The sequence below is a fragment of the Morchella importuna genome, assembly GCF_003444635.1.
Source record: "Morchella importuna strain M04M26 chromosome Unknown Morimp01GS009, whole genome shotgun sequence".
NCBI classification, from domain to species: Eukaryota; Fungi; Ascomycota; class Pezizomycetes; order Pezizales; family Morchellaceae; genus Morchella; species Morchella importuna.
In genome coordinates, this window is record NW_025763406.1 from 998,722 (window position 1) to 1,011,014 (window position 12,293).

At 43.2% G+C, this 12,293-nt stretch overlaps 2 protein-coding genes across 2 annotated transcripts; one reads left to right on the forward strand and one right to left on the reverse strand.

The window, feature by feature from the left end:
• Window positions 1–192: 192 nt before the first annotated feature.
• LAJ45_04037 (uncharacterized protein) lies at window positions 193–1,773 on the reverse strand (the record flags this gene model as incomplete). Its single annotated transcript, XM_046113618.1, has 2 exons — window positions 193–452; window positions 513–1,773. 2 exons carry the CDS (start codon window positions 1,771–1,773, stop codon window positions 193–195), a joined length of 1,521 nt encoding a protein of 506 aa, XP_045973347.1.
• Window positions 1,774–10,381: 8,608 nt separating this feature from the next.
• Window positions 10,382–11,333, forward strand: LAJ45_04038 (uncharacterized protein; the record flags this gene model as incomplete). The annotated part of the gene is made up of 3 exons (XM_046113619.1): window positions 10,382–10,687; window positions 10,772–11,073; window positions 11,153–11,333. The coding sequence occupies 3 exons, from the start codon at window positions 10,382–10,384 to the stop codon at window positions 11,331–11,333; spliced, it is 789 nt and encodes a 262-aa protein (XP_045973348.1).
• Between the last annotated feature and the right edge of the window lie 960 nt (window positions 11,334–12,293).

Genomic DNA, 12,293 nt, shown 5'->3' on the forward strand with positions numbered 1-12,293 from the left:
CCAAATATCCATAAAAACGCCAAAGTATAAATCAAAAATCTCAAACACCCCCCCAGTAATGTGTAGTCATGACAACCATAAATGTTACAAAGAAGGAAATCCCTTTCCCGGGAAGGGAATATAGCGAGCGTATAGGCAAGAAATATACAGTGAAAGTGAAAAAAAGAGGGGCGATTATACAAGTACTTCAACCTAAACATCCGTAGTAGGGCCCCAAGAGTCACCAATGAAAGTAGGAACATTTTGGACCAAAGATAACTCCTTGTAAACTCTGCTTGCAGAGTCTTTAAGAAACATCGCGTATGGTTTTTTTTGATGCCCTTTCGTTCGCCATTTGTTAAGACCCTTTGCGATGACTATGGCGTAACGTTTGTTGTGATCCGTCTCGGGAGATGTAACAATGAGTGCGATTGTGTCGAGGCCCTGAGTCTGAAGGTATGATATCCATTGTTCTAAGTGGCCGTTAGTTTTTATTTTCGCCGTCGAAAGCTTGATTAAGGGAACAAACTGACCTAACTCAACCATAACCTCTGTGACATAGGTACTCGACATTGGCCTATTCTCGATAACCCCATGTCTTCTCGCCAACTCCGGAGCGTCCACAAACGGCCTCAACAAAACTCCCAAACAGCCCCATATCTCGAGCACATCCAGAAGCCCTCTCATGCTCATGTTTCTCCTCCTCCACCACTCCGCCTGCCTTTCCAGATACTTCTCGCCTACTCGCCCCTTGAACACAATACAAAACGTCCAGATATTATACAGTGCATCATCAAACGCTTGCTCGGCCCTCTGATTATGGAAATCCATCTTCCCACTATTCAAAAAGTACCGGCATCTCAACTGGATGAGCGCTTTTAGTGTGCTGACTACCTCGAAACTGAAAATATAGTCCTCTATGTAAGATTTTGCCGTGCACGTATCTGTGTTTCTGAGGAGTTCTAGTAGGCCATGCGCGGGCATGGATATATTATTCACGATCCCGCGCAGAACATACAGCTTATTCGGCTCGAGGACATCGTGGAAGCGGGAGTGCGTGCGTGCTAGGGAGGACATGGAGGACAAGGAATCAAGGTTGGAGAAGATATTTATTAGAATATCATCGGATGCGCGCAGTATTGGTGACAGAGTCGGTGCGGGCGGTGATGGAGGTGCGCGTGTGGGAGATTGAAGGATAAGTGCTACTGGGGAGCAAATGGAGCTTGGAGGTGATGGGGGTGTGGTGGTCCAGGACTCCGTATATTTTATGGCGGTAGTGTCTATCTTGAGCTGCGGCTTTTGAAAGCCAGATTGGGCGAGTTTTGGTGATGCAGGAGGGGTGATGACAGCTGAAGAATGGATAACACTACCGCCCATGGCATTTGGGTGCTCCTCTTCTTGTTGCTCAAGGCTCATCGTATACGGGATATTGTCTGGTGGATCCACCCTTATCTGGAACCTAGGGATGATTTTGATTTCTGGAACTGGACTGTAGTGGTAATCATTCCTTTCGCCTTTGGTGTATATCCTCGCCTCCACCACATTGAACCGCGGAGTCTGTGGTATGTCTGTTGGTGATGTTGTCGGTGTTGATCTTGATCGACTTCTAGTTGTTATTACCGAAAAGCTCCTCTTTTTCTCGATGACAGGTTTCTTCGTCGAAGTTGATATTTTATCAGACTTTGATCTCAACATCTTCCTGGGAGTTGAAGGATCAGTCTTCTCTTCCTGATTCACGTTCTTCCTTGAAGAACGTGATAATAGAGAACTGATACTGTCTCTGAATCTGCCCATGGCTGCGTCTTCTGCTGATGGCTCAAGCTTAACATTCGTTGCAAGTATTAAAAGGTGGTTCGGCGTACTAGGGAGCTGATGATTATGAGGGGAACATGCGGAGGTTTAAGAGTCTGATGGGGTGAGTGACTTTACATACGCACACAATATCAAATCAAAGTGGGGAAACCTCATCATGATCTCAACTGGTAGAGTAAACAAGGCGCAGCGCTGCATCAGTTATTGGCACAAGGCGTTAAAAAAACGGTGGCGGCTGCTGGACATATTTGAGACATTCGAATCATTGCTTGTTGGGGGAGTGAAATGGTGATGCATGTACGTACGGTACAAGAAGGCTGTGTTGCACAACCACACCCTCTCTGTCGCCTCCGCTGTGGTAACACAGGCCAGAATTCGGCACCCACAAGATGTGACTGATTTCAAGCTTCGTATCAACCCACCTACCTCACTCGAAGATTTTTCCCTCACCGTTGAAAGATTTAGAATCGACAAAAAAAGCATACATGAAACTGGACTCGTAAATTATGATCTAGAAAGACGAACACCGAGCACAGAACGCGTACGCCCATGAGGAGCTCCCACCCATTCATCAATTGAACCATCGATCACTTCGGAGAAACTCTTCAAGAACTATCCCAAGAGTGTGCTTGAGCCGTGTCTAGGAAGCCGACAAAAACCGATGGTTTATACACGTGTTGATATAAGAACAAGAGATTTTGATGCAGACCTCTCGGCTAGTAGGACTTTGCATCCTGAGGATTGTCAAAAGCTCCGAACAACCAATGCATGGAACCATAGCTAGCAAATCGTTGTGTTGGGCAATACACCCTAGCCCGCGGCACGCCTGCACTCTTGAGAGTTACTGGTCCCACCGATAAGAACGCCAAATCATAACGCTGGCTTGTCACGCCGGCCAGGCATCATGAGTAACGGGCATGAAGCCGTCGTGCGTTGGGGTTATTTTGGACTACGTATGTAGAGGAGTAGTTTTCTGTTGATCTAGAATCTAGAAGCCTTCTGTATCAGGAACTGTACAACCCTAGGGCAATGACAATTACCCAATTCGTGATGTTCTAAGGTAGTGTTCCAGAATCGTTCAAAGATCCGAGCAGCGTGACGGCTTCACAAGATCTGGAGTAGGCTATGTAGGTGCCTACATATATGTATTCAAATCATTGAACCATAGCCAGTAATAACGCTTGATCAATTGATCAAGTAATATGGATATTCGATCGTTTCTCCGGAGGCCCAAGGACAGCTGGTCCCCCACGGATTTTACGGAAACAATTGGCACTTGTCTTTACCAAGCATTGGTGCTGCCAACGGGCAGTTTGACACTCTGCATGAGAAGGCGTCAATCGGAATGCTGTCAATTGCCACTTTCGCTTGAGAATTTATCCATCCGCCCGAAACGGTCAGCGGATAGTAACCGCGATTTGACACCATGCTGCATAGGACGCACCGTGCGCGGATAGGCAGGAGTGCTGTAAAATACCCCCTAGAAGTGTAGTAGACAGGCATACGAAACCTACACAAGCCTTTTTCATATTGTTTAGATAGAGACTGAGTCTACATAATTTCATAAAATGCTAAGATCATCTAGTGATTACTAGGAAAATTTTGTTGCTGGTTGCCAAGAGTCTGGGGATTCCTTACGGGATGGCAGAAAGATCCGGAATAGCAAGTAAAAAGGGATTTTGTTCGTTGATCTCGTACGCGGGTACGCTGAACTATTTCGGCGTGTCGGGTTGCGACTGTACTTCTACACACATCATCCGGGGGGACCCGGTTAGCTAGAAATAAGTTACGTTAAGGTGTGAGGCCGAGTTTTTCGACGTATGAGGGTCTAGAGTAAAGAAGGTCTACTCAGGACCACAGATATGCTCTTGGTGTCAGATCGGATTTAGTCGGCTCTGAAGTGCACTGGTTACTGGTTTCACGCGCAGATATGCATAAACCTAGCCCTATGTGCGCTTAAGCTTTTGCTAAAGCATGTAGGTACATTGATTGAATGAGCATCGCACACTCCGATTAGAGTACTTGGTATTAGTATACATGTTACATGCAGAACCATGACCCGTCATAAATTGGCAACACCATAAATCCGGGTGATATTTCATGATCGAAATTCCAGTTAACGTTGCTGCGGCTATATTACATGTAGTATCCCCCATATATGTCGAAAAATGCCGCCTATCCTCACGTTGGTGCTAAGAGAGTGGCCTTTGCTCGCAGATTACTTTATATTTAATTGATGGTGTCTGGTGGGAAAGACATCTTTACCAATATAAATCCATTCCAGCGTTCATTCTACTCCGGAGTTTCGCTGGCATAGTGGTATGCGCCTGAGTACCAGTAGGACGATGCTCGCAGTATAGGAAGGGGTTTCTTAACCCCACCCAGTTTTTTCTTGAGCTCTCATCGAAACTACGACCCTCTATTATAGGGTGGGGCAGCGCAGCGCAGCTCCGACAGACGAAGAGATAGTCCAAGGTAGGACCACCCTGGCCTTTCCCGTTTTCTTTTTTTATATATATTCAACCATTAAATATAGACTGGATATTATCGCATTATCTATCACCTAAATGTAGTTTATCTCATCATCGATCCCCAGTACCGGCCTTCACCAGCATGATAAATATAATTATGGTCCGGACCCGCGCCAGATTCGTTCTAGCTAGAATCAGGGAAGAAATCTGAAATTAAGGCCGACCAGGCATCATAACTGTTGTTTAGCAGAGTGATCATGAACAATTAATGGGTTTAAAAACAAGTCTGATCATGGGTTTGGATAAATAACTCTTGATTTGGGCATGTTTATGACCGTCCTTAAACTGAAGAAGTAATATATACTGGATATTTACTTGGATGAGAGACCATTGGAAAGTATATAGTAATTCAGTATCTATCGCTACACGAAAGTTAAATAGACTACGTGTAATATAACCACATAAAGGACAGGGGTTATAGATAGGAGTAGGAGTGCAAATTGGTAATTGGGTTCCGGTGAATACACATAGAGATATGTAGCTACATGGTCATGTAATTTATCATGTTCTTACTCCAGCTCTAATCTTGGCCGGAAGAGTGAAGATATGTATAAATGTCTAGGTGCAATAGTGAGATCAGTGAGCGAAGATCTATATTTCGAGTACTTCTAGAACATACAAGTATTTATAAGCTTCTAGGGAGTTGCTATTCGGATTGACTACGATCAACGAGTCTGAGGAAATCAAGTGAGATATAGGCTAATTCGCCTAAACACCGAAGTTATATAACGTAAGTATGCATAGCAAATAAATCTGACAAGGAAGGAAAATCTTAGACCGAGATCAATCGACAAGTTTGAGTAGAAATTAGTTAGGCTTGTGGGCCTACGATGATCCGATCTATACAGAGTTGTAAGGAATGACGGCGTGGTTCGAATCCGGTTTATATATGCTATAGATCCTGGTGTATATACACATAAATATGTACATATAGGCGCAGAAATTTACGAGGGGAATACTAGCAAGTGTACTACATATACGTTGATGATGCAAGGTGCTTTCCCAAAGGCCTAATGTCATGTTATGTAGTTATAAATGTTGGGGGCCGGCCACCCGTGAGAAGTTGGTATAATATGAATGGTCATGTCAATTCAGCCTAACACCAACACAAAATAAAAAATTATTTATAAACCCATAACTTAGTTACAATTGATGTCGATAGAATGTCTCCGAAATCTAGGTAGACACATAATATGTCATTCGGTCAGCATGCAGTTGAGCCTCGTGCTGCGCCGCACGGCCCATGGAAATCGCCTGACGGAAACTCAAGCTAGGATTTGTTAAGATGCCGAGTATTCTCCCTCTCGCTTATTTGGAGTGTGTCTTCATGTTTGGACCAGGTGTAGAAATTTTCCCAGATAGAGTATTCTACCCAATACTTGATATATTGCGCTAATCTTCCCCGCAGATGTATGTTTGGTGCAGATCTTCATATATGTACTTGCTATATATTTCCTGACGTTCTTAGAAGTGATTGTTATTGCATGCCATACAAAGCGCGCGCGCCAGATCCACTATTTGAGTGCAGTTAATAATGCCCCTCAAAAAAAATACGAATAGGTATATACTCCACATATATATGTAAGTATGCCTTGCCAAGGAACGTTCCCGGGAGGAGAAAACTGATTCCATGGATGTGGGATTTGAACTTCTGTCCTATTATGCAGGGTCTAGGCTCGGCAGGTGGGCCGCTTAATTCGATTCTTTAACGCTGTGCCGGATATCATAACTGAGATACGTCAACATCACTACCGGTATCTATCTGTGCTACAACCCCCTACAGCACTCCGAATGGTCTTAAAGAGACCCGGAGCCTCCTCCGTCCTATATGCATGCACAGCCACTTTATGTCCAAAAATTGTATTGCGGCTCAACTACTTGTAGTGTAACCAAGAACCCGACACAAAGTTCTGACATGACATGACATCTCATGTGTTTGTACGTGTGTTTGATATATAGCCGAACGTGCCCCCGGACTTTGGTCGGCCTGTAGCGGCATTGATCGCATCATACCGTATGTTTCCAATAGTCGGACAGAAACACGGTCAGGCAGTGAACCTTATGCTATAATGAGTCAGTCCAGTCCCTCACTTTTGCAAGTTTGAGTATAAGACATACTAGGTAAGAAAGTACTCGAATAGTCCAAGGAAAATTTCTCTTATCTAGTCGGACTCCGTGAGTTCCAGGTAAGGGAGCTATAACTCTGGGACTGGTAATGCTAGGAGCACATTTTATGCACCGCCCTCTGCCTAGCTTTACGCGCTTCATAGGCTGTAGAGTCACGCCGATCACTGTTTGATGTACTCTGTAAAGTAGAATGGGCGGTTAGCGTAAGCCGAGTGATAGGCTGTGTTGTGACTGTGAAATTCGAAGGAAGCTATCGTTTTGATGTCGGGCTATAATTTTGGATGGAAAAAGTGGGCAGAAAACAAGAAGAGTGAAAGACTTGTGATGCCCGGCATTAAGCAGAAGGTAAATTTGTTCTAGTCCCGGAATCATATGTGCTACAACCCAGAGAAGAATACGGTATGTATTGCGAATTAAATCGATTTAAACTTATTGATTATATGAACCAGAGAGTCTCTTGAGATACGTACATGTATTTTATAAATTTTGGTGAGCATCAAGTATATAGGCTCAATTCAAGAATCTATTACCGTAATTAATGCTACACACACTGGAGATCCAGCTAGACTAAGATTTGTACATGTATTAGGTCGACCCGGATTTGAGTATTTTTTTTGTTTAATTCATTCCCTGATTTGAGTATACATTTATGTTATATATTTTTTGATCGATTTTGCGTATATATACATGATGCATAGATATTAGCCAAGTAGTATCGAGCCATTTCATGGTTTTATGATTGTCTCGATCAAGTTGATCTCGATTTAATCCGGATTCTGAGTCCACTTAATCTTAAGCACGTAGCCGCATCTATAAACACAACCAACAGCTGGACCGTATATAATTATAATCCATAGCTAGATGTCTGGGTTCAATTGGAATTGGCCCCATTCTGATAATCATACGAATCAATTGACAAACACAATGCATACCAAATACACTGAATCTCTTGGTCTGGAAGAACCAAAACCAAGCTTAGTGTCTTTAATGAATCAAGTGAGATTCTTTGTACCTATTTTATCACCAACGTGCAGGGCTTGAGCCAATTGGGGGCATAAAAATTCTCATGTAAAATACTAGAAGTTCCTTTCACCATATCACCACGCGCATGGTGTTCTTAGAGTATAGGCGCTGTGCCATATTTAAGACTTCCTCTGTCACGTCGTGCATACGCGCGTGCATACCGATAATCACCTCTGAATTCTGAAGGTAGAAACATAAACTTCTTGTCTTATGCAGTATTATCAAGCAGAAGAGGTGCAGGTTGCTGATCGTATTTTACCTTGGTCTTCACTCACTTATGCACATAGGTACAGATTTAGTCTCGAAAGTATTACGAAGACAAAAAATGTTTCTCCTTGTAACCATTTAATTAATTATAAGGCTTTTGAGTGAGTAAGACCGGGTGGCCAAAATGTCTATGGGCCAGATGGTGTTGATGCCTTGACCAGGTTTTGGGAACAATTAAGCTTTAGGGGCACACGTGAATTTTTACTGCTGGTTAAACTGAGTAATACGGCAGTTCAACTACAATCGAATGGGGATGTTACTATAGAGTTACCTTTAGTTTCTAGTATGAGGTTTTGCATCGGTTTCACAAAGAATTAAGGCCGGTTAGCCGGTTAGATTGTCGGGCCAAAGCAATGTGGTAATCCACATGAAGCAATTGGTTGAATCCAAGAAGTTTGGTAATGTCTTGAGATATTTGGTATCTGAAGGACCAGTCACAAGGTATTCCTATGGAGATAATGATTTCTTTAGGGCTTCTGCGTCATGTCGTCTAAGGCGTTTATTATATAATATCTTTACTTGAAGAAAGCGGCAGGCTAAATACGCGCCAATCAGGACTATGTCGTGTAATGCCAAACCTTATTAATTGTGCTTATAGTGATATGAGCGGGGTACGGAAGGCCTGGGCCCCTCTAATCATTACCCCGCTGTCTAATGCCTCTAACGACATGACGTATAAAGAATTTGCTCCATAAGTTGTTCAAATAGGTTACGTGGATCGTTTGCCTATAGGTATGGTTCTCCAATTGTAAGACAAAGAATGCGGCGTTTGACATGCTGTGCCATATCTCCCTTGTCAGAGGTAGTTGATCGAGAGTGAAGAATGGTCTTTATTGGCGCGCCGTACTTCACTACCTTGAACTGTGCTGTTACAAAAGTGGCGACGACCGATGAACTTATACAGATTGATGAATAATCATAAATTAATAATGCGGCAAGAAGACATCAGGGTAAGAGTAAAATGCAGGGAAATTTACACAATTTTGAAGGATAGATGTATTTGCGTGAGGAAAATGGCTCGTGACCGTGCCGGTATGCATGTACGTCAAAATAAACGTGAATCCCGATCGAGTGATGAAGCAATTTATTCGTTAATTGGCGAAGGCGGCCCCAAGAACCATGCATGTGGTTTGTTTCCGGTGCACGAACCTTAGGGATATCCATATGTGCTGCATCCATACGTACTATGCAGAAAACAAAGTACATAGGTAGACATCTTTGTCAGAAGGAAAATGAGTCTTCACCGCTACATAAGCAATGATTATTATCCATTGTACCCCTTTCTTGCAGGAGTGACAGGGTCTGGCGGGTGGGTACTCCGCAAGTGAAGAAAACAGCTGAGCGGAGCTGGGAGTGAAGTGTGGACCCAGTTGACATGTGGCTCAAACCGACAAGCGAGAGCCGATAGTTTGGTAGATCGATCTCATGCAGTCATTTCATGGGATCTGCTGGATACAGGCGCATCTCCCTACCTGTGGATGTGGTATTAAAATCCCACGGACCATGGTATCACAATTGATCGGTGGAGTATTAGGTGAGATCACTGAATCGGAGTGAGGGAAGGGCATTGACGAAAACGAGGCTCAGCGGGAGCACGCCCGGCCGGGTAGCTGTGCCACAGACGACGTTGAATCGTCCAATCACAACATCACTTTCTAATATCAACCCAGGTTTGCACCGCCCTATGCTTTGTTGGATAAATTACTTTATATGGGTTTATTAGGGGACTTAGCTCATATAAGCTTTACCAAATAGAGAATATAGCCCTTATTAAGGCCTATTTGGTTCTATTTTTCGACAAGAAGGTACTAGAGTAAATGCGAGTGCGTTACTAAGGGTGCGACATCTCGAACCACAGAACATCTCAACTTCATAGTACTCATATAATACTAGATTCTAGATTTTTCAGTCTATTTCCGAATACCAGGCCGTCACTGCATCCATTTCTAAATCTTGGCACACGTCCCGACACACGATCAGGCTAGTTAACCTCTACTGCTGATGCAGATTCGTTCGTCATGGGATAGTGCTTACCCTCAGCCTTTGATTTATTCTCCTTGAGCTTACCTTGATCTAAGTAATTACGGGTCAACTTTTTCTGGCTACTTTACCAAGATTATCTGAGCATCAGAATAATAAACACCAATCGTCTGACTTTTAAATTTTAGTATTGCATCATAAACCATATTTCTAGCTAGACATGCAATGACCAACATAGGAAAAAAAGCAATGGCTGCGGTACAGGGTTAGAATAATGTTTCACGGAGATCATTGAAATCTAGGCAAAAAGAGGGGAGGTCGAGGGGAGAGTCGGGAGAAAGGACCAGAGAATATTGATGTATTCACCAGTTCAAGCCTCATGGGCCTGTGTATAAAATGTGCATGATATTCGCTGACAGTTGCATACTCCAACACCGAGAGAGATTGAATATTCAAGCCTGCAATTGATTACCCGTGATTAATTCAAACACAGTGCCGCAATCTCTAAACAACTCCGAGGATACTACGCATCGAAGATCTTTACAGTCTCCGAAAGAAGCCGATTCAACTGGTTTCATCGTACCGCGCTGGAATATCAGCCCTAAAATTAAACATTTGAATTTTACCTACTTTTATAAAGCCACCGTTCTTCCCCCTAATCTATGGCATCAAACGAAACAAACAACGCTCAGTACCTCTCGATTGACAACTCAGAAAATCGTTCGGCTTCTGCTCCTCCTTCAATTTCTTCTTTTCCATCATCAAGGGGTCCCACAGATACTTCCCACTCTCCTTCTCAAAAGCTACAGATTCATCCAATTCTCGAAGCTCAAACGGAATCTTTCAACGAAATTATTGCTGCCTCAGATAATACTGCAGAAATGGCCCACTACTCCAGCAACACCTGTGAATACTCATACCCAGCATCTACCTCTGGCGCTCCATATAGCTCTAGTCAAATTTCCCAAGTAAGTATCTCGATTGAAGACAACTCTCTTTAAACTATCTCTACACTACCTAAGGATTTACTCTAATACAATTAAAATTCACAGACTGAGATCAATCAGATGTTACACACCCTCCGCAGCCATCGAGTCAACACGTTGACGGAACTCCGCCGTATAGAAAAAGTTCTCGCATCTGTAAATCCGTTGGCATATTATGCACCCATGACCGAAGCCTGGAACCACTATGTCTCATCGAATAACTTTCTCAGCGAGCTCAGAGGATTGACGAGACAATATCCATTCAGTACAGAACTCCTGGAGAGTGCTAAATGGAGTGTATACAACGATCCAGATAGCAGCAAGAGTTGGAATTTTGCTTGGCTAATTCTTACGAAATTGAGAAATGAGTAAGTCCAACAATTATGGCATACATCCTTTCACACCTACCACATACAATGGACTAATTGAAGTGGTTACTGTGTTTAGACAAATGGTAGCAGAATTTGCTACTAAGACAGCATATGAGCCCGCAATGTGGGGTAATGCTACTCCTGATCCAGCGAGTGCCACTCAGTTGGCTTCGGTCTTGACCCAGGAATGGTCAAAGGCTGTTGACCAGATGCTTAGGCACTGGTCTTCTCCACCTACGACTGACTCCTTCTACTGAGTGATAGAAGCCCTCAGTTTCTCTCATTTACTTAAATATGAGAAAAGCAAGCAAAGTTCCCGTTCGATATCTCGTGGTTTTGTTTTGTTTCTTTATTTTTAACCTTTTCTTTTCTTTTGGTGTCTAGTCTTTCCTTTCTATATATCTGTGTAGCGGAATATCAGTCCTTTCGTCATGAGCCATGACTCCGATAAATTTAAACTTTACGCAAATTTCTTCTCATGACCGGTCTCAAGATTGAAGTTTGAACTTATCGACCTAGTAAAGATAGATCTTCGCCAATTTCTATGTTGCAATTACAGTCAGCCGCGGAGGTCTTGATTCTTTTGTGACTCACCCAGAGCTGTTTTAATTCTCCTTACGAAATGTAGAATCAAAGCCCCAAATAACTGATTTGATAGCGGCCAAAACTATTCTCGTCTTCTTAGGCTCTAATTATTATAAATTCGAAGCTTACTCCCATGGCCACTTCTAGCGCCTCTTTAAACCCCAGTGTTGTTAGGCTTTCGGGCCGGATAGTTGCCAGCCGACTGCCATCCTGATTCAAACTTTTTGAATATGAACATGAATCTTATACCGGTTTCCCCGTTTCCATTTTCGGGGACGGGGGGCATTCGGTAGTGGGTTAGGGTTTCTTTTCTCGTAGGTAGTTTTTTTTGGTACGAGTACATGTAGATTTTTTCTGCCTTCTTAACATGAGCAAACAATGTTAGCGTCCTAGAGTAGAGATACGTTAGCCTCGTCCTCGAGCCTTCATTTAATCCGCCAAGGTTACCCAACACTACATGTACTGGCATAGCACTATACACCTAACCCTGAACAAAAGCTATCACCTCACCTTAGTGGTTGATCAATTGAATCTCCCATAGGTTGTGAGAGGTTCGATTCGGATCTTGCAGCTTGGACTTTGGGGATAGTAATCACGTCTGCCATCTTTTTCGTTCACTCTCTTAAAAAGGT